The following is a 19,586-nucleotide window of genomic DNA, read 5'->3' on the forward strand; positions in this document are numbered from 1 at the left end:
TAGCTAAAGTCCTCAGCTGTTTGATGAATAGACAATAGTTTGGATTAAAAAATATTTAAAATTCTTTTATCGTTCAAATTCAAGATTTAAACATGAAGGCCATTAGAAATGAATAGGGGCAAATCAAGGGTTCTAGGGCACTGGAATCATGTCAGGAGAAAAGACCTCTGTTTCCTTCTTATTACAAAATGCTCTGAACAGGCCCTCCTCATTCTAAAGATGTATGAGTCTGATTTTATTAATATCATTGAAGTAACTTTCCCTTTCATTTCTCCTAAAGTATCCCTCGAGCCATTGAAAAAACAAATGAATTGCAAGGTTATTTTTCTTAAAATAGGCCCATCGTCTTTTGAAATACACAGGATTTTAATTTTAAAATACTTTGTGAATTATATTTTCCCCATGATTGCCTTCAAACATTGGGTACTTTTTCTCATAATCATTATTGGGAACCGTGTGGCTACGAGATCAAAGAAATAATATCATAGAAATAATATGGTCACATTTACGTAGAAATAATAATCCTGGAATTGTTTTCTTTTTTTTTTTTTTTGAGACAAAATCTAACTCTGTCATCACCTAGGCTGGAGTGCGGTGATGCTACCCCAGCTCACTGCAAACTCCATCTCCTGAATTTAAGTGACTTTTTTCTGCCTCAGCCTCCTGAGTAACTGGGATTACAGGTACCTGCCACCACACCCAGCTAATTTTTGTATTTTTAGTAAAGAGGGGTTTCACCGTGTTGGCCAGGCTGGTCTCGAACTCCTGCCCTCAAGTGATCCACCCACCACGGCCTCCCAAAGTGCTAGGATTACAGGCATGAGCCACCGCGCCAGACCCCAAATTTTATTTTTTATTTGTACATTCTCCACCGTCTCAGCTGGCATTAATGAATCTTAAGTTTGCTTTTATTGTATCATAATTTTGAAAGTGCCTAGTAAGGAGGGGTTATTACTGTCCTGATGTATTTCAGAAGCAGCAAACTAATCATCTTTGAATAGTGGTAGATATCTTTTCAGGTAGAAAAATTTTATCAGTAATTCCAGTAAGTACAAATACAGGCTCTAATGATTTCTTTTAATATTTCTGGAAAGTAATTAGATTATATATCTGTGATAGAATATAATACTAAGTATTAGATTGTAGAAGGCTTTGTTTGAAGGTGGTTATTCATTCATGTTACTACCTTCCTCAATCATAACATCAGTAAGACCTCAATGATCTAAATCTTTGGGCTTTGTAAATCCTGAATTACTTAGGTCTCTGCTACTGGAAAGTGAATATCAAAAATTGTCTATTTAAGAAAAAAAGTAGTTTTTATAATCTGAGTTGTATACTGGACCCATAGAGATCATTTTAAATGTAGCAATGAATAGAGATTGGATAAAAACAATGTTAAAAATTCTTTTCTAATTCAAGTTCAAATTTTAAAAATTTGAAAGGCATGTTTTAGTGTATAAATAATAGAAAAGTTGTTGACAGTTGTTTGTTTTGCAGTCAGCAAGTGGTAAGAATCTTTGGAGAGACAACAGGAGGATAAAGGCCGTAACATGCGTATATACAAAATGAAGCATGAATGTGAGCTTAGAGGCTAAACGTGGTCTCTGGGATACTAGAACTATCTTTCTTGCCTTGGACCAGCTAATGTGCCTTGGTTGCGCCAGTGTACTGAGCCCTGTGGACATTACCTCATTAAATATTCAATAAATGTTATTTTTTTCCTATTGCCTTTCTCTCTTCTATGTGAGAATCTGTAAGTATTCACTGAAGGCTTTTCTTTTGCTTTTGTGAATACCTTCACACCATGTTGTATTCTGTCTTGGTTAGTTAAAAAAAAAAAAAAAGTTGGCCAGACACAGTGGTTTGCACCTGTAATCCCAGCACTTTGGGAGGCCGAGGCAGGCGGATCACCTGAGGTTGGGAGTTCGAGACCAACCTGACCAACTTGGAGAAACCCATCTCTACTAAAAATACAAAATTATCCGGTCATGGTGGCACGCGCCTATGATCCCACCTACACGGGAGGCTAAGGCAAGAGAATTGCTTGAACCCGTGAGGCGGAGGTTGCAGTGAACCGAGACTGCGCCACTGCACTCCAGCCTGGGTGACTGAGGGAGACTCTGTCTCAAAAAAAATAAATAAATAAAAGGTTAATTATATTTCTTGTTATGAGACAAATGAACTATTTCACACTTTCCATTGAGGATAGCATGTAACGCAGGTTTTTCTCTTATAGGTTGTGGGACTGGAAAATATCTTAAAGTAAACAGCCAGGTACATACCGTGGGCTGTGACTACTGTGGGCCACTGGTAGAGATTGCCCGGAATAGAGGATGTGAAGCCATGGTATGTGACAACCTTAATCTCCCCTTTAGGGATGAGGGCTTCGATGCCATCATCTCCATAGGAGGTAAGGCAGCCGGATCACACATTCACCCTTTGCCGTGAGAATAATTGACCTGGTTTAGTCCGTTCTCATGACTCAACATCCGTTCTGTGTAGAAATGTCAATGTAATTTATTTTATCTAATTTTAAAAAATTGTTTCAACTACTTGAGTGATTTGACTTAACTCCAAAATGTATTTATGGCACATATGATTGTTTTAACTATTTAAACCTTCAACTTGTTATTGCAGTTTTTTTATGATTCATTCCAATTTCTTTTGAGTAAGAAAGGATTAGAGGAATCTTACTCATTGAAAATAGCACTTCATTATATTTAAATGAAGCCAGATTAATCCAAAGCAAAGTAGATTTTTAGAAGTTACATTACCATTTTTTAGGCCAAAATAGTGGCCTTTGTTAACAGAGAATTCTAGGGCTAACACACCAAATGTCACCTGGACCAATCTGCCACTCACTGGTACTCAAGTTCGTGGAGAAGATAAGTCCCATCTGCTCTTGGATTGCATTGTTTTTATAATGCCACTCTGCTCATTTACTGCCAGAGATCGTTCATGAGTCTAGGGAATGTGTTTCTCATATCCTCCCAACAAGTGTGACCAGAAAACACACACACCAAAAAATGGGGGGAAAAATCCATGCCTGAAATACATGCAGGTAAGGAATACATGACATCTGCCATATTTAAATATGCAGGGAAACTTGATATTTAATGGAATCCTATGACAAGGTTTTTTTTGTTTGTTTGTTTTGCAAAGGAAAAATATTTTGCAAAGCAAATTACTTGTCCCAATATACTCTTAAAAATCAACCTATTTGGCCAGGTGCAGTGGCTCATGCCTGTAATCCCAGCCTTTTGGGAGGCCAAAGTGGGTGGATCATGAGGTCAGGAGATCGAGACCAGCCTGGCCAACATGTGAAACCCCATCTCTACTAAAAATACAAAAATTAGCCGGGCATGGTACAAGCGCCTGTAGTCCCAGCTACTCAGGAGGCTGAGGCAGGAGAATCGCTTGAACCTGGAAGGCGGAGGTTGCAGTGAGCTGAGATCACGCCACTGCACTCCAGCCTGGATGACAAGAGTGAGACTCATCTCAAAAAAATTAAAAAAAAAAAACTATTTGAATAACAAGTTTTATCCAAGAAAGATGATCTTTTATAAAATGGAGTTATTCATAACAAAATTGCAGAATAAGATGATTTGCTCTTTTCCTAAAATAGATGAAAGATTGATTTATCCAACATTAGGTGGGGACTATTTCTTCGTATGGTGAGGGGAGGCAGACCTGGAAGCCATAACCTTGGAACTAGTAAGGACTGGCAAGAGATGGTTGCCATGGAAACTTGCTCTCTGATAGTCTCATTTGCAGTTGAAACTGTTAGATCCATTTTGGTTGTAAGCATTAAGAGGATTGTCTTAGCCTTTGCAGCCTGCTATAGCAAAATACCATAGACTTCGTTTAAACAACAGACATTTATTTCTCACCGTTCTGGAGGCTGGACATCTGAGATCAGGGTGCCAGCAGGGTAAGGTTCTGGTGGGGACCCTCCTACCAGCTTGCAGATGGCTTAATTCTTGCTGTATCATCACGTGAAATGCGGCAGGAGACTGGAAGGAGAAGGGAGAAAGAGAGAGATAGAGCAAGCTCTCTGGTCTCTTCTTATAAATAGGCCATTAAGCCCATAATGGGGGCCCACTCCCACAACTTCATCTAAACCTCCTAAAGTTCTGCCTCCTAATACCTTCATACTGGGGGTTAGGGCTTCGACATATCTGTCTTGGAGGCCACAAACATTCAGTCTATAACCCGGAGAAAACCTTTTTGAATTAAGCAACACTATACAATGCTTTGAATCTTTAGTGGAAAAAGGTTTCGGCTTGGTCATTCCACTTAACTAGAAATTGGAGAAAGGTCAAAGAAATGGGCCGGGTGCGGTGACTCATGCCTGTAATCCTAGCACTTTGGGAGGCCAAGGTGGGTGGATCACAAGGTCAGGAGTTCAAGACCAGCCTGGCCAAGATGGTGAAACCCCGTCTCTACTAAAAATACAAAAATTAGCCAGGCATGGTGGTGAGCACTTATAATCCCACTACTTGGGAAGCTGAAGCAGGGACTTGCTTGAACCCAGAAGGAAGAGGTTGCAGTGAGCCAAGATGATGCCACTGCACTCCAGTCTAAGCAACAGAGTGAGACTCCATCTCAAATAAATAAATAAATAAATAAATAAAATAAAATAAAAAGTCAAAGAAATCTGTGGACTCCTTGGTCTTCGTTTGTCTACACTCATTTTATTTCTTATTTTTTTAACTATTTAAACCTTCAAATTGTTATTGGATTTTTTTAATGATTCAAGAATTTTTTATTTTTTATTTTTCGAGACAATTTTTTTTTAGATGTCTTGTTACATCTTGATATTTTATCATTTGTTGTCATTTAACTTTTCAAGTGTACATGGCTCGCCTCTCTAACCTTCAGCATTTAGAATCCGCAGGTTTAGCGTAAAGTGAGACCAATTTTTTTATTGGTCTCACTCTTATCACCCTGGCTGGAGTGCAGTGGCAGCCTTGACCTCCTGGGCTCAGGTTATCCTCCTGCCTCAGCCTCCCAAGTAGCTGGGACTACAGGCACACATCACCATGCCTGGCTAATTTTTTCTAATTTTTTTGTAGAGATGGGGTTGCCATATTGTCCAGGCTGGTCCTGAAGTCCAGGGCTCAACCAGTCCACCTGCCTTGGCCTCCCAAAGTGTTGTGATTACAGGCATGAACCACCACGCCCAGGCTAAATTCCTTGTAGTCTTTAAGGCCACCTATATCCAGACCATGCCACTGAGACACTGGTGAAGGAAGGGGATATAGACCACCTTTCCTATGCTTGGGAAACACTCCATGCATATCTGGCTAAGTCTCGTATTTTCAGTTTACATCTCATGCCTTGCCCTCAGAGAAAATGGAGGACACCTAGTTACCATCTTCGAATTAAAAATGCTTCCTTGAGTGGAAAACAGCACACGTTTTTATGATCTGTAACTATGAATTAATGTGATGTGGTTATTTTCAGTTCGATTTCACATTTAAGACTATATTATGGTAGCCAGGCATGGTGATGGGCACCTGAAGTCCCAGCTACTTTGGGAGGCTGGGGTGAGAGGATCGTTTGAGTTCAGGAGTTTGAGTCCAGCCTGGGCAACATAATGAGACCTTGTCCCTAAAAATCATATGTATATATATATATATATGATATATATATACATATAACACATATATAAGGGACCCTGTACCTGAAAATCATATATATATAAACATATATAAATATAAATGTGAAATATATATTTTTATATATAAAATATAAATGTGAAATATATATATATAAATATATTTGTGTGTTTATATAACTAGATGAGGCATAAGAGAGATAGTCTATTGAAATTTCTCATATATGACATATATAAGGACCTATATTATGAGAAATATATATAAATATATAAATATAAATATATATAAAAGGAAGTATACTATGAGAAATTTCAATAGACTGTCTCTCTTATGTCCCTATATATTTACTTCTCTTTTTAAAGTTCTTATGTTGGCACTTCCTGCTTAACAGGAAGAAATATATACGTATATATATATTTGCTTTTCCACATCTTTTAATAATAATGTGAGCTTAGCATCATACCTGGTTATGCCTTCATTTTATTGGCATATTAGAAAAAGAAACATTGTTGTACTTACCTTTGGAATAGTCTGATAAACATCCTAGGGAAAAGTGGTGGCGCATTAACATAGGAGCAATCAACAAGGCCCTTCAGGCTAGTGCTTCTCAACTGGGGGTTACGTTGCTCCTTCCCCCTTTCCCCAGGGGACATGAGCAATGTCTGGAGACATTTTTAATTGTCACAACTGGATGTGTGTATGTGTGTATGTGTAATGTCATCTAGTAAGTGGGCCCCCACAATAAAGAATTATCCAGTTTGGGAGACTGAGGCAGGCGGATCACAAGGTCAGGAGTTTGAGACCAGCCTGGCCAATATGGTGAAACCCCATCTGTACTAAAAATAGAAAATTAGCCGGGTATAGTAGTGCATGCCTGTAATCTCAGCTACTCAGGAGGCTGAGGTAGAAGAATTGCTTGAACCCAGGAGGCAGAGGTTGCAGTGAACCAGGTCACACCACTGCACTCCAGCCTGGGTGACAGAGCAAGACTGCGTCTCAAAAAAAACCCGAATTATCTAGCCCAAAATGTCAATAGTACTGATGTTTAAAAAAAATCTGCTTTATGCTAAACCTGCAGATTCTGAATGCTGAAGTTTAGAGAGCCGAGGCATGTGCACTTGAAAAGTTAAATGTCAACAAATGATGAAATATCAAGATGTAACAAGACGTTCAAGGAGATCATGTGTAACTTCTCATCTGAATCTGGAATCCAGTAATTGAATTCAACCTACCTACTGTCTGAGCTCTCAGCAGGAAAATACTGCTTTAGGATGCATATATTGAGTACTACTTTTGCCTTTAAGTTGTGATTATGATTTTTTAAACAAAAGGGACTTTAAAAAATTCAACATAGTTTCCAGACATTGATATTTTGGATAAATATATTCTCACTTCCCATTTTAGATACATTTACAATGTTTCTTAATAGAACATGTATGTGTATGCATGTCTAATACATTTAATATGTAATGAAGTAATCATTTGTAGGCTTTTTTTTTTTTTTTTTTTTTTTTTGAGACAGGGTCTTACTCTGTCACCCAGGTTGGAGTACAGTGGCATGATCTTGACTCACTTCAACCTCTGCCTCCTGGGCTCTAGTGATTCTCTCACATCAGTTTCCTGAGTAACTTGGACCATAGACACACACCACCACGCCCAGCTAATTTTTTTTATTTTTTTATTTTTTGGTAGAGATGGGGTTTCACTATGTTGCCCAGGCTGGTCTTGAACTCCTGAGCTCAAGTGATCCGCCCACCTCAACCCCTCAAAGTGCTGGAATTACAGGTGTGAGCCACCATCCGCGGCCAGCTATTTTTTTCTTAAGAACATTTGGCTTAAAGGCTGTTACTTATTACACTTTAAATATAAATATAAAACATAATATGAAAGACTGATGTTCCTGGGTGAAATTATGCTGTTACATCTGATAAGAAAGGAATGGTCACTTAAGCATTAATAAATGAATAAATAAGGACTTTCTTAAAAAAAAAAAAAAACTTGGCCAGGCGTGGTGGTTCACGCCTGTAATCCCAGCAGTTTGGGAGGCTGAGGCAGGAGGATGGCTTGAGCCCAGGAGTTCGATACCAGCCTGGGCAACAAGGCAAAACTCCATCTCTACAAAAAATACAAAAATTAGCTGGGTGTGGTGATATATACCTGTGGTCCCAGCTACTCAGGAGGCTGAGAGAGGAGAATCACCTGAACTCAGAAGGCAGAGGCTGCAGCAAGCTGAGATGGGGCCACGACATCCTGGGTGACAGAGCAAGACCCTGTCTCAAAAACAACAACAACAACAACAACAAAGAAAAAAACCTACTTTGAAGCCCAATCAAATTCTGAATGTTGATGTATGAGTCTACTGAAAACAGACCATTTTATTAAAATAGTCCCGTTTTAATGGTTTTTTGTCTTATACCACCCCCCAAAAAATAGTCAATTATCATTATCTACAGTAGTCATGTTCTATAAAGTCTCTGTGAACACTGAATTAATAAATTCAGTGGAATATAGAATCCCAAGAGGCATACAGCGGTTTCTGTGAGCCTCTGATCACAACATTTTTGTCAGCTGAACAACATATTGTCTTGTTTTATGTGTGTTTCTGTTTAAAGACAGTTTATTTCATTTTAAACTCATACCAACAGCACTGCAACTCATGCCTGAACCTAGTTATCTAACTCGTATTTTCTCCATAAGGTGCATCACAGTCTTCCAAGGCTTAGGAACACTAAATAATACCTCAACACTATGTTTGGAGGCGATTTCAAATAGCAAAATCAGCAACAAGAAGCACAAACGTGCAGAAAATGTGGCACAAAATAGATCACAAAAAGAACCCTTGTTTACAGTATTAGAGTTGAAATAAGAAGAAAGAACATTGCTTTGTTTCATCTCAGCTGGGAACATGTGCACTGAGAGGCTCAAGTTGCCCCTCTGCATTCGTCAGTGAATGACCATGAAAGTCTGGGAGTATTGATTTGGGGGATTACAATTTGGGGAGTATTGATTTGGGGGCGATTTGTTATCAAGTGGGCAAATTCGCAAATACAGAATCCATGAATAATGAAGATGGATTGTATTTAGAAAATACACCCATAGAAGACGCTCTAAAGTGAATTAGGTGCAAGTTATGGGAGATATATACATAAGGGAGATACATTTATATGTGTGTGTATATATATATATTTGAGACAGCGTCTCACTCTGTTGGCCAGACTGGACTGCAGTGGCATGATCATGGCCCACTGCAAACTCGACCTCCCTAGCTCAAATGATCCTCCCACTTCAGCCTCCTGAGTAGCTGGAACTACAGGCACACACCACTGCACCCAGTTAATTTTTTTATACTTTTTGTAGAGATGGGGTTTTGCCATGTTGCCCAGGCTGGTCTCAAACTCCTGGCCTCAAGTGTTCCACCCACCTCAGCCTCCCAAAGTGCTGGGATTACTGGCATGAGCCACTGCACACAGCACGGGAGATATTAATGGCCCTTAGTAACCGTGGATAAATGTGAGCATTAGCAGTGGATTGAGTCTTTCTCAGTCCTGACTGCTATACCTCCTTAGCTCAGTAATCAGGACTCTACTTCTAGAAAGGTATGCTTTCAAATGAGCCATATTAAAGGACTCTTCTTTTCGGGAGTGGGTGGCGGCCGTCGGAGGCCAGGAGGATAGAGTGATTGTTTAAAGATCGCAAAACTAGTTACCGAAAGTTCTAGCAGAATGAAATACACTGGTGTGTTGTTCTTCAAACCCATTTCACCCTCACACCTCTGGCTTTCTTACATTACTGCATGGCAGAGATACCAAGGTTTGTGTGCTATTGCTAGGAATGAAAACTTGATTGCTAACGATACAAAATGTATCTGTTGAGTGATATTTCTTTACTAGTTTGATCTGTACACAACCCCATTTTTGATATTTAATATGTCTCTGTGGCAGGTAAACTACAAAGATTAGTTTGCCTAAAATCACCACTAACAGTTGGATTATTTTGACCCTTAGAGCAACCCTCTCAGGCTCTGTCTCTGCCCTCACAGCTCATATCAAAACAAGAATCTTCCAATTTTGCTTGAGATTAATTTCCTCACTGATATATTGGTGCGTCTGTGTAGGGAAAAATAATTTGAAGTTTTCTCTTGACACAATACTGTGATTATACTCCCTCAAGAACTAACAGACTAGCACTTTTATTGGCAGATAAAATTATGCCTAATAACACACTTATGACTTGATAAAGGCAGTCTTACTTGAAGCTCATTTCGACTTTGCAGGAATTGGAAGTAAAATGATGACGTATACATTGATTTTTTAAATAGACACAACTATTTTATATCTTATTATAAGCAACCAATTGGACTTGGGGTGAGCTGCTGATCTTTGCATTATCTAGACAGAGAAACAATCTTTAACATATTTCTGTACTTCTCAGCTATTACTTTAGGAGTACAAATTATTCATTAAAACAATGAATTACCTCATAGAATTCAAAGGGAACATTTAATATCTCTTTCAAATTTTAGTAATTCACATTGACCATCCTTCTGGTTAAAAAAATCCATAGTATTTTGGAACTGGAAGATACTTTATGGATTTATGGACTCTAGACTTCTTATTATAGAGGAAGAAACTTAAAATCTGTAGAACTTAAATATCTTGCCCAAGATCAGCCACCTAATATTAAAGTACAGGAGCCAAAGCTAAAATTTATGTTTCTCCTAAAATCAGGCCTGTGTTATTTCTGTCATCATCATTGCCATGGAGGAAATAAGAAGGTTTCATTAGATGTCAAAATTTCATCCTTGTTATATGGTAAACACCAGTGTATACGTGTGTGGGTTTATGTGTGTGCATACACACTGAGATCTAGTTTTTGTCTTTTTCAGTCATACATCATTTTTCTACAAAACAAAGAAGAATCAGAGCAATAAAAGAAATGGCCAGGGTCTTAGTTCCTGGAGGCCAACTGATGATTTACGTTTGGGCAATGGAACAAAAGAACCGTCGCTTTGAGAAGCAAGACGTGCTTGTTCCATGGAACAGGGCCCTGTGTTCCCAGCTCTTCTCAGAGTCCAGCCAGTCTGGGAGGAAGAGGCAGTGTGGATACCCAGAAAGAGGCCATCCCTACCATCCTCCTTGCTCTGAGTGTAGCTGTTCTGTTTGTTTTAAAGAGCAGTGTGGTTCAAAACGGTCCCACAGCGTGGACTATGAACCTGCTATGGCAAGAACCTGTTTTGCAAATATTTCTAAGGAAGGCGAGGAAGAATATGGATTTTACAGCACATTAGGAAAATCGTTTCGTTCCTGGTTTTTCTCCAGATCTTTGGATGAATCGACTCTGAGGAAGCAAATTGAAAGAGTAAGACCCTTGAAAAACACAGAAGTTTGGGCCAATAGCACTGTAACAGTCCAGCCTTCCAGACACTCTAGTCTAGACTTTGATCACCAAGAGCCATTTTCAACAAAAGAGCAAAGCTTAGATGAGGAAGTGTTTGTGGAATCTTCTTCTGGAAAACACTTGGAGTGGCTGAGGGCACCAGGCACTCTGAAACATTTAAATGGAGACCATCAAGGGGAAATGAGGAGAAATGGAGGGGGAAATTTTCTGGATAGCACTAATACCGGTGTGAATTGTGTGGATGCAGGTAACTTAGAAGATGATGATCCTTCTGCTAGTAAAATATTGAGAAGGATTTCTGCAGTCGATTCCACAGATTTCAACCCAGATGATACAATGTCTGTCGAAGATCCACAGACTGATGTTTTGGACTCCACAGCCTTTATGCGCTACTACCATGTGTTTCGAGAAGGGGAGCTCTGCAGTCTGCTCAAGGAGAATGTGTCAGAGCTCCGTATCCTGAGTTCTGGGAATGATCATGGTAACTGGTGTATCATTGCAGAGAAAAAGGGAAGTTGTGATTGATTGCATCCTTTTAGACAACTCCTCCAAAAGATGAACCACATTTTTTTCTCTTGGTTTGATATGGTTACCTGAATTTGCATTCAGTGTTATTTGTTAATCCATTTACGCTTTGGTCTGCAGAGACTATTAATTATTTGGTTGTTTTTGTTTTCATGTTTGAATAAGCACAGATTCTGGCATTGAAAGCACTTGACAAAGGGTATTTGTGCTTAAATGTTAATATAAAAGATCTGAAGAAGCAACAGAAAGTGCCCTTCAGTACAGCTCAGACTTTTTTTTAACCCCAGAGAGATAAAATACATGTATAGCGTTTTTCAGTATTACACATCGATTTAAAAAGATTAAGCTGTTAAATAATCTTTTCAAACGGTATTTTTATAAAGTGAGGGGATAATTTCTGGTTCTCAGGTTATAACTGAGAGCAGTGTGCAAGATAATAGGTAAATTTGATCCATTGCACAGATATACTTTGAACCATGTGATGAGTTATCTTGTTGCCAAGGCCTTGCTTCTACTTAAAGTTTTCAGAAAACTGAGTGACAGTGGAGAGAACCAGGAAGTGTTACAAGGACTTTACTAAATTATAAGCAAACTTGCTTCAAAATAAGTTGACATGTGATAATGAGGTTTTCAATGTAGCCCAGGAGGTTTTTAAAGGCACTGTTAGGCTGAGCATGGTGGCTCACGCCTGTAATCCCAGCACTTTGGGAGGCCGAGGCAGAAGGATCACTTGAACCCAGGAGTTCAAGAATAGCCCGGGCAACGTAGCAAGACCCCATCTCTATAAAAATTAGCAAGATGTGGTGGTGCATGCCTATCATCCAAGCTACTCAAGAGACTGAGGCAGGAGGATCATGTGAGCCCAGGAATTCAAGGCTGCAGTGAACTATGATTGCATCACTGCACTGCAGCCTGGGCAACATAGCAAGACTCTGTCTCAAAATAATAATAATAATAAAGGCATTGTTAGCTTGTAAGGAGTGGAGTATGTAGGTAGTAGGAGTTATATGCAAGTACCCAAGTGGTATTCTTCCAATCTTATTAGAAGCATGAATATTCAAGATTGATATTACTATTGCTTATTAGCAAGATTGTTATCAATCATGCTTATTAGAAGGATGAATATCCAAGACCAAGATTGACTAATGATGAGTCTGCATCAAGAACTAGGCATTTCTTCTGAGTTGACGGACTCTTTAGGAAAGGAGAATCTAGGTGAAGCACTGCTTTTAGCTCTGAGAATGAACAAATTAAGGTACAGCATAGTTAGCCTTGGTAGAGGTATGACTTGGATTTGCTGTATCCTTTAAAATAGTATCTGGGCATTTATTTTATTGAAGGTGACTACATTTTATTAGTTATATTAGGAATTTAGGTAGAATCAACTTCTACTGATTAAAGGTTGTATTTCTGTCACTTTGTAGAGAAACGAATAGACTGGACACTGTGTGGTCACTGTTTAGATTTGCCCATGGGTCTGTTTAAATCTATGTCATGGATCCTGAGACACAAATATAATTAAGACAGGTCTAGAGACAGGAGAAGCAGAAATAAGTTGACCCAGGAGTACAGTCTCAAGTAGTTCATTAATGAGAAAATTGACATCTGACAAGAGACTTTTTACTTTATGCTGGATGAAAATCCAAATCTTGTTTTATTTTTTCCACTAAAAGTGACTAAAATAATAACGAATTTCATTTGTTCTTGGGTTCTTTTTTCCTTTAATGATTGAGCTATAACTTAAAATAATGATGTTACTTTTGAACAAACTTAAAGAAATATTTTTAAAGCGTATCTGAAAACGATTGATGTTTATAACTCTCTTTTGGCTTCAAAATAAGATTGTGTTATCACCATTTTGGTAGATGAGGTTGTCTGGTGAAAATGATGCATATGAGTTGTACTGTTCAGTGTACATCCTGCAGTAGTGGATGATTGAAAACATATACAAGTGGAGTATAAATTAAAAATTAATTTGGTTTCTTCTTTTTTTTTTTTTTTTTTTTTGAGACAGAGTCTCCCTCTGTCGCCCAGGCTGGAGTGCACTGGCGTGATCTCGGCTCACTGCAAGCTCCACCTCCCGGGTTCACGCCATTCTCCTGCCTCAGCCTCCCAAGTAGCTGGGACTACAGGCACCCACCACGACGCCCGGCTGTTTTTTTGTATTTTTAGTAGAGACGGGGTTTCACCGTGTTAGCCAGGGTGGTCTCGATCTCCTGACGTCATGATCCACCCGCCTCGGCCCCCCAAAGTGCTGGGATTACAGGCGTGAGCCACCGCGCCCGGCCTGTTTATTTCTTAATTCAGGACACTAAACCATGACTGCAAGGGGTTTTCTTGGTAAAAAGAAAAGATTCTCAGAGTCATAATGTTCTTACAACTTGGGCTTGACGGCCTTTGAATTATGAATGGATTGTTCCTCTCTCTGAAGTCTATTGTCACATGGGTTTTTAATCCTGGCCTTGCTGCTAGAAATCTGTGCTTGAAGTCCTCTCTTTCTGCTGGTAGCCTACCACTTGGTGGAACTCAGTTTACCAGACTTTTTAGCCTTTGAGCTAAACTGTCTGAGCAACCTCTTAGATGTGCACACACCACTTTGTATGAAAGTGTTCTCTAGAACGGTTCTTTGGAGAGAAATATTTTCATGTAAGTTTGACAGGGGTGTAAATAAAGCATGGTGACTAATAAGTCTTTTACTCTTCATCTAATGAACATAAGAATCTATGCATCCAGATATTATTTTGTGTACAAATATGTAACTTAGTGATTGATAATCTCTCTTTGGGGTAGTCACGTGGAAAGCTCTTTTAAATTTAACTTGTGCCTTTGGATTTTTTTTTAAAAGCCATTGAAGAGCAAAACTAATGTAAACGTCTTGATCATTTAAAAAGATTGCTTGTCCTCAAAAGGAAACACAAGTCATCAGTGAGTGTAAACGTAGACAGTTGATTTGTGAATGCTGTCGGCCTCAACTTGCTTGATGATAGATTCTACTGACCTAGCTGGAGTAATTTGATCACTTACTTCCTTATTAATACTAGATCATACAGTGTCTTTCTTATTCCTTCTTCTTTACTTACTGGCATCAGCACAGAGTCCCACTATCTGAAATAGAAGGGAGAGTTTGGGGGGTCATTGGAGGAGTCTTAAAACCTTGGTTGGCAGCTGGGTGCGATGACTCACACCTGTACTCCTAGCACTTCAGGAGGCTGAGGTGGGTGGATCAACCGAGGTCAGGAGTTTGAGACCAGCCTGACCAACATGGTGAAACCCCGTCTTTATTAAATACAAAAAATTAGCCAGGTTGGTGGCGCATGGCTCTAATCCCAGCTACTTGGGAGGCTGAGGCAGGAGAATCGCTTGAACCTGGGAGGCGGAGGTTGCAGTGAGCCGAGATTGTGCCATTGCACTCCAACCTGGGCAACAGGAGTGAAACTCCATCTCAAACAAAACAAAACTTTGTTGGCTTCCTGATGCCTCACTGTCTATTTGAGGAATTCCACGGAATCTTCAAAGGATTTGGGGGAAAGCACATTAACATGGACAAAGGATGGAATCAAAATAATGTTATAGTGAGAACCATTCAAGCACGTATTTAAATTTTTTCCAATTGCCAGTATAGTGATGATATGACACCAGCATATCAAAGTAACTAACAAACTAGCTACACAAACGTCTTGGAGTTTGGTTTAGTTCTGTTTTCTCATCACAGATCTCCGTGCAGAATATTGCTAATTCTTATTTCTCGTTTGCCTTTCTATTTCCTTCCAAATTCTACATGCCAGTAATTCCTCTGTCTTTTAAGTGACCATCAATTCAATAGGCAAAAATTTGGAGTAATCCAGAGAAAAAACCATCCAAATATAAACCAGCTAGGAACATGAATGCCCCTGAATATTAATAGCCAAAAAAAAAAACACTGGTGGATTTTAAATTAAATTAATACATATATACGAGTTTGGAGGAGAACAGAAGTTCTAACTCAGTAGTTGAACTTGGCGGGGGAGGGCACAGGTTAAATATGAGCTGTGAGCCCCCAGTTTTGGAGGAAGGAGGAAATGGGAACCAACCACCAGCCAAGCAGCTGCAGTCTAAGAAAAACAAATTAGGGCAGGCCTCAGCATCTCTTTCCTATTACATAGAAAATCTGAAATGAGAATAGCTGTGAACTTTTCTAAATATGCAACATTCAACTATCGCAAGGACAAAAAACCAAACACCGCATGTTCTCACTCATAAGTGGGAATTGAACAATGAGAATACATGGACACAGGAAGGGGAACATCACACACTGGGGCCTGTTGTGACTCCGCTGAGGGAGTTCCTCTTGCCCTCTACCCCCGGGGCTTGTATATAGATTATAAATATATAAGGGGGAAAGGGGTGGGGGGGAGGGGTTGTGAGGCTGGGGCCTCACTTCCCCTCCTTCCCCTTCCCGTGGTCCCCTGTCCCAGGGGCTGTTTGTTAAAAAAGAGTAATAAAGGATTTTTTTTAAAAAAAAGCCACGTTCATTAATTTACATGCAGTCCTCACCACAGCCCTCCACGGTAAGTATACTTATTGTTCCCATTTTGCAGATGAGGAAAACTGAGGCAGAAAGAAATTAAATTGCTTAAGGTTACACACATAGTAGGTATCACACATTTAGTTAGAGGCAGAGCTGGGATTCAAACCCAGGTCTGGCTTCTAGTCTCTGCTCTTAACCACAACACCATATACTCCCACCCCTGGGCCCAGCTCATGTGCTTGGCAGAGTATTAGAGCCTTTCAAGGTAAGTGTGATTATCCCCTTTCCAAATGAGCTTTGGAAAAGTTTAAGCAAAGATTACACAGCTAGACAATAATTCAATAATAGTCTCTTACATATTTTCCCTTTTATCTTTCTTTCATTTGTAAATCTGTTTTGATTTGATTTGAATTAAAAAATAGTTCTTGGTTGCAAAATATTCTGGGACCACTTTTCTCCAACTCTTCAACCTTTCAACAATTATATTACTGTTTTCCCATTTTATAAGTAAGGCAACTGAGGACTATTCAGATATTTCATTCACTCCATTTGTTTACTAAGCCCTGCTGTGTGCTGGATACACAATCTGCTGTGTGCTGGATACATATGATTCAAGGTAATGATTATCTGGCATCTTGAAGGTACCCAGAATATTAGAATTAACTGACCCAAAGGTGCCAAGCTGAATCATTCTTCGTATTCCCTGTGTGCCTATTACCAAGTTATATTGTTTAGTTTGAGAAAAACAACAAACAACCCTCCCTTAGAGAATCATGATGCATATTAGCATATTTAAGGACTACCCTAAAGCTTGGACTTAATCTAGCTTGCCCTAGACGTATTAACATCCTGTAGCGCAAGGGTTCTGTGGGATATATTTCAGAAAATAATATGTCTTACAGAATAAATGCAGACTCCTTTGGATGGCATTCATGCCCTTCATAAACTAACTCTGAATTATTTTTCAGTCTCATTTCCTGCAGTTGCACCCGATTTTTTCTGTTCTGCAATCTGCTATTTTAGACAAAGCTTTCGTAAGAAATTACATAATGACAAGTAATTCCCACATTCCCTAGATATATACTTGGATTTCAAATGCCATAATTGTAATCTTTCTCCAAAGAAAAATGCACGATACAGGCTTCATTCCATCAAGAGGCATATGAGGTAAGCGTTATTATACACCCATCCAGCAGATGGGAAAACCACGGAAGTGGGAGGGAATCAGAGAAGCATTAACAGACTCTCAACCAACCGTAATGCTTAACTCCTCTTGTTCCAATCTTAACTCAAAATTATGATTATTTTGATTATTTGATGATTGTTTTGATAGTATAAACTCCATATCTGCAACCTCAGTTATCTACAACACTGAAGTGCAAACATTTAAAAAGAACTCTCACCAAACAAGGATTGAAATTGTATTGCAAATGAAAGAGCTCAGCATGACAGCACAATCAGAAACTGAAAAGAGTTGATAGAAGATTCTAGCTGAATTGTCCTATTTTTAACTCCCCAGGGATCCTACGGTCTATGACACGTTAACAGGGGTGTGAATCATTTCAGTTACATCACATACTCTGTCCTCTTGTGATGTGGGTCTTCCCCAGTTGATTATACACAGATAATCAATGACTTTATTTGGGAGGGATTGGAGCTATGGAATAATCTATCTTACCAATCTGATGGACCATTTGTAAGAGCTGTTTGTCAAATTGGATCTTCATTTGACAAATAAATACTAGAGCTGCAGAAAGTAAAGTTTACTCCAACCCAATTAATCATTAATACATCCAAAGGAAAAATACATTTTCTCCACATGGAATATTGATTTTTCTATGAATATTACCTCCACATTGAAAAATGAGTGAGTCACTGCAGTTAAGCCAGTGTACCTTGAAGTTGAATTCCCTGAAGAAGGTACAATTATATTTACATTCCCTTAGCAAGAATTTGGCTAAGTGATAAGCACTTTTCTCTTTTCTTTTTTCTTTTTTTTTTTTTTTTTTTTTTTTTTTGAGACAGTGTCTCACTCTGTCGCCCAGGCTGGAGTGCAGTAGTGCAGTCTCAGCTCACTGCAACCTCTGCCTCCCAGGTTTAAGCAATTCTCGTGCCTCAGCCTCCTGAATAGCTGGGATTACAGGAACATGCCACTACTCCTGGCTAATTTTTGTATTTTTTTTTTTTAAGTAAAGACGAACTTTCACCATGTTGGCCAGGCTGGTCTTGAAGTCCTGACTTCTTACGAGCTAATCATACCACTTCTAACTAGATTTTCTATTAATGTACAAGGAGGGACTCCACTACTAAAGTTTGTTTTACTTCTCTGGTTATTTACACAAAACGCTGGCAATACATTAAGGCTCACTAATGTGGACCTAAGTGAATTTCTGAGAGGCTTTGAATATGTATGTGCAAACTGTCCTATTTTCTTTATATGCTCTCTTAAATATGTATGTATGTAAATATATATATAACACACATATATATATATTCCTAGACATCTAGTGTTTGCTGTCATTAGTGACCAAGAAAAAGTAGTTCTTTTGTGCACGCATGAAAACATCAAATTAGCAATTACCATAGAAATGTATTTCATTGAATAAATAGGTTTTGTTTGTTTGTTTGTTTCAGGGAAATTTGAAACAATTATTAGATGTTATTGTGCCTCTTCTTGTGTTGATACGTGTATTTGGGTCAAAAGTGCAAAAACTTTTTTCTACTATATACAGTTATTTTGACTTTTCCCAGGGGAAGCTAGCAATAGTTTTAAAAGCACAAATTGATGTAAAATATTTTGATTTTTATAATAATGCGAAGTAGTTTTATTTGCATTAATCAGTAATGTTCAGGATCTTTTTGAAGTAAGTATATTTTAAATGGTGTAATTTGTGTGTTTATGATATGTATTCAATTATTTAAGTATCAGTGTATTTTTAAAAAATGTTTCCAGGTGAACAAAAGTTTGCTTTTCTTCACCATTCTGTGCAGGACAAGCATTATTCAGTTCACACAGTCAGCTCTCACTACACTTCAACAGAACGGGGCAAGTTCGTATTTGAATTCTGTTTTATTTATCTAAGGGAAGCAAAATTAACCACTTAATAATAGATTATCTTTAATGGTTATTAAAAGAATGTTATTGACCAAAAAGACATATTTTGAGATTAATAAAGATGTATTAGATTATCCAAAAGTGGATGCGTGCAAATGTGGTCCTAATCTAGAAAGGATGTCATTTTTGTATGTTGCTTGGGAGGTAGGGAAGTTTGTTCTCTTTCCTGACCTGCTCCATCTGCAGCTTGTCAGCTCATTACCAGCATGGGGGTGTGAAGCAAGGGAGGATTTGTGCCCACCCTGCTGTGGCTCTCATGCCACTCAGAGGGGATGCAATCTTGCAGCAGATGGTGCCCTGGCATGGGGCAGCTTGACGGCTCCTCACCTGTGATGGAAGAAGATACTCCATCTCCCCGAGCATCAGATTGGCCCTCAGGAGGCTGCTTGAAAGACAAAAATGATGACAAATAAAATACACT

At 38.8% G+C, this 19,586-nt stretch overlaps 1 protein-coding gene across 6 annotated transcripts in view; it reads left to right on the plus strand.

Moving 5' to 3' along the window:
* TRMT9B (tRNA methyltransferase 9B (putative)) overlaps positions 1-19,261 on the plus strand; it is a 77,372-nt gene extending 58,111 nt beyond the window's left edge. For 4 of the 6 annotated variants that reach the window (XM_063709067.1, XM_063709068.1, XM_019032775.4 and 1 more), the window contains 2 exons: positions 2,237-2,410; positions 10,507-19,261. In XM_063709067.1, coding sequence (XP_063565137.1) covers positions 2,237-2,410; positions 10,507-11,543 — 1,211 coding nt within the window. In that variant the 3' untranslated portion in view covers positions 11,544-19,261. Of the gene's footprint in view, positions 1-1,497; positions 2,411-10,506 lie in introns of all 6 variants that reach the window. The other 2 variants (XM_063709069.1, XM_019032776.4) reach the window with 2 other exon arrangements.
* The last annotated feature ends 325 nt before the right edge of the window (positions 19,262-19,586 follow it).

Source organism: Gorilla gorilla, chromosome 7 (genome assembly GCF_029281585.2).
Source record: "Gorilla gorilla gorilla isolate KB3781 chromosome 7, NHGRI_mGorGor1-v2.1_pri, whole genome shotgun sequence".
Lineage (NCBI taxonomy): Eukaryota > Metazoa > Chordata > Mammalia > Primates > Hominidae > Gorilla > Gorilla gorilla.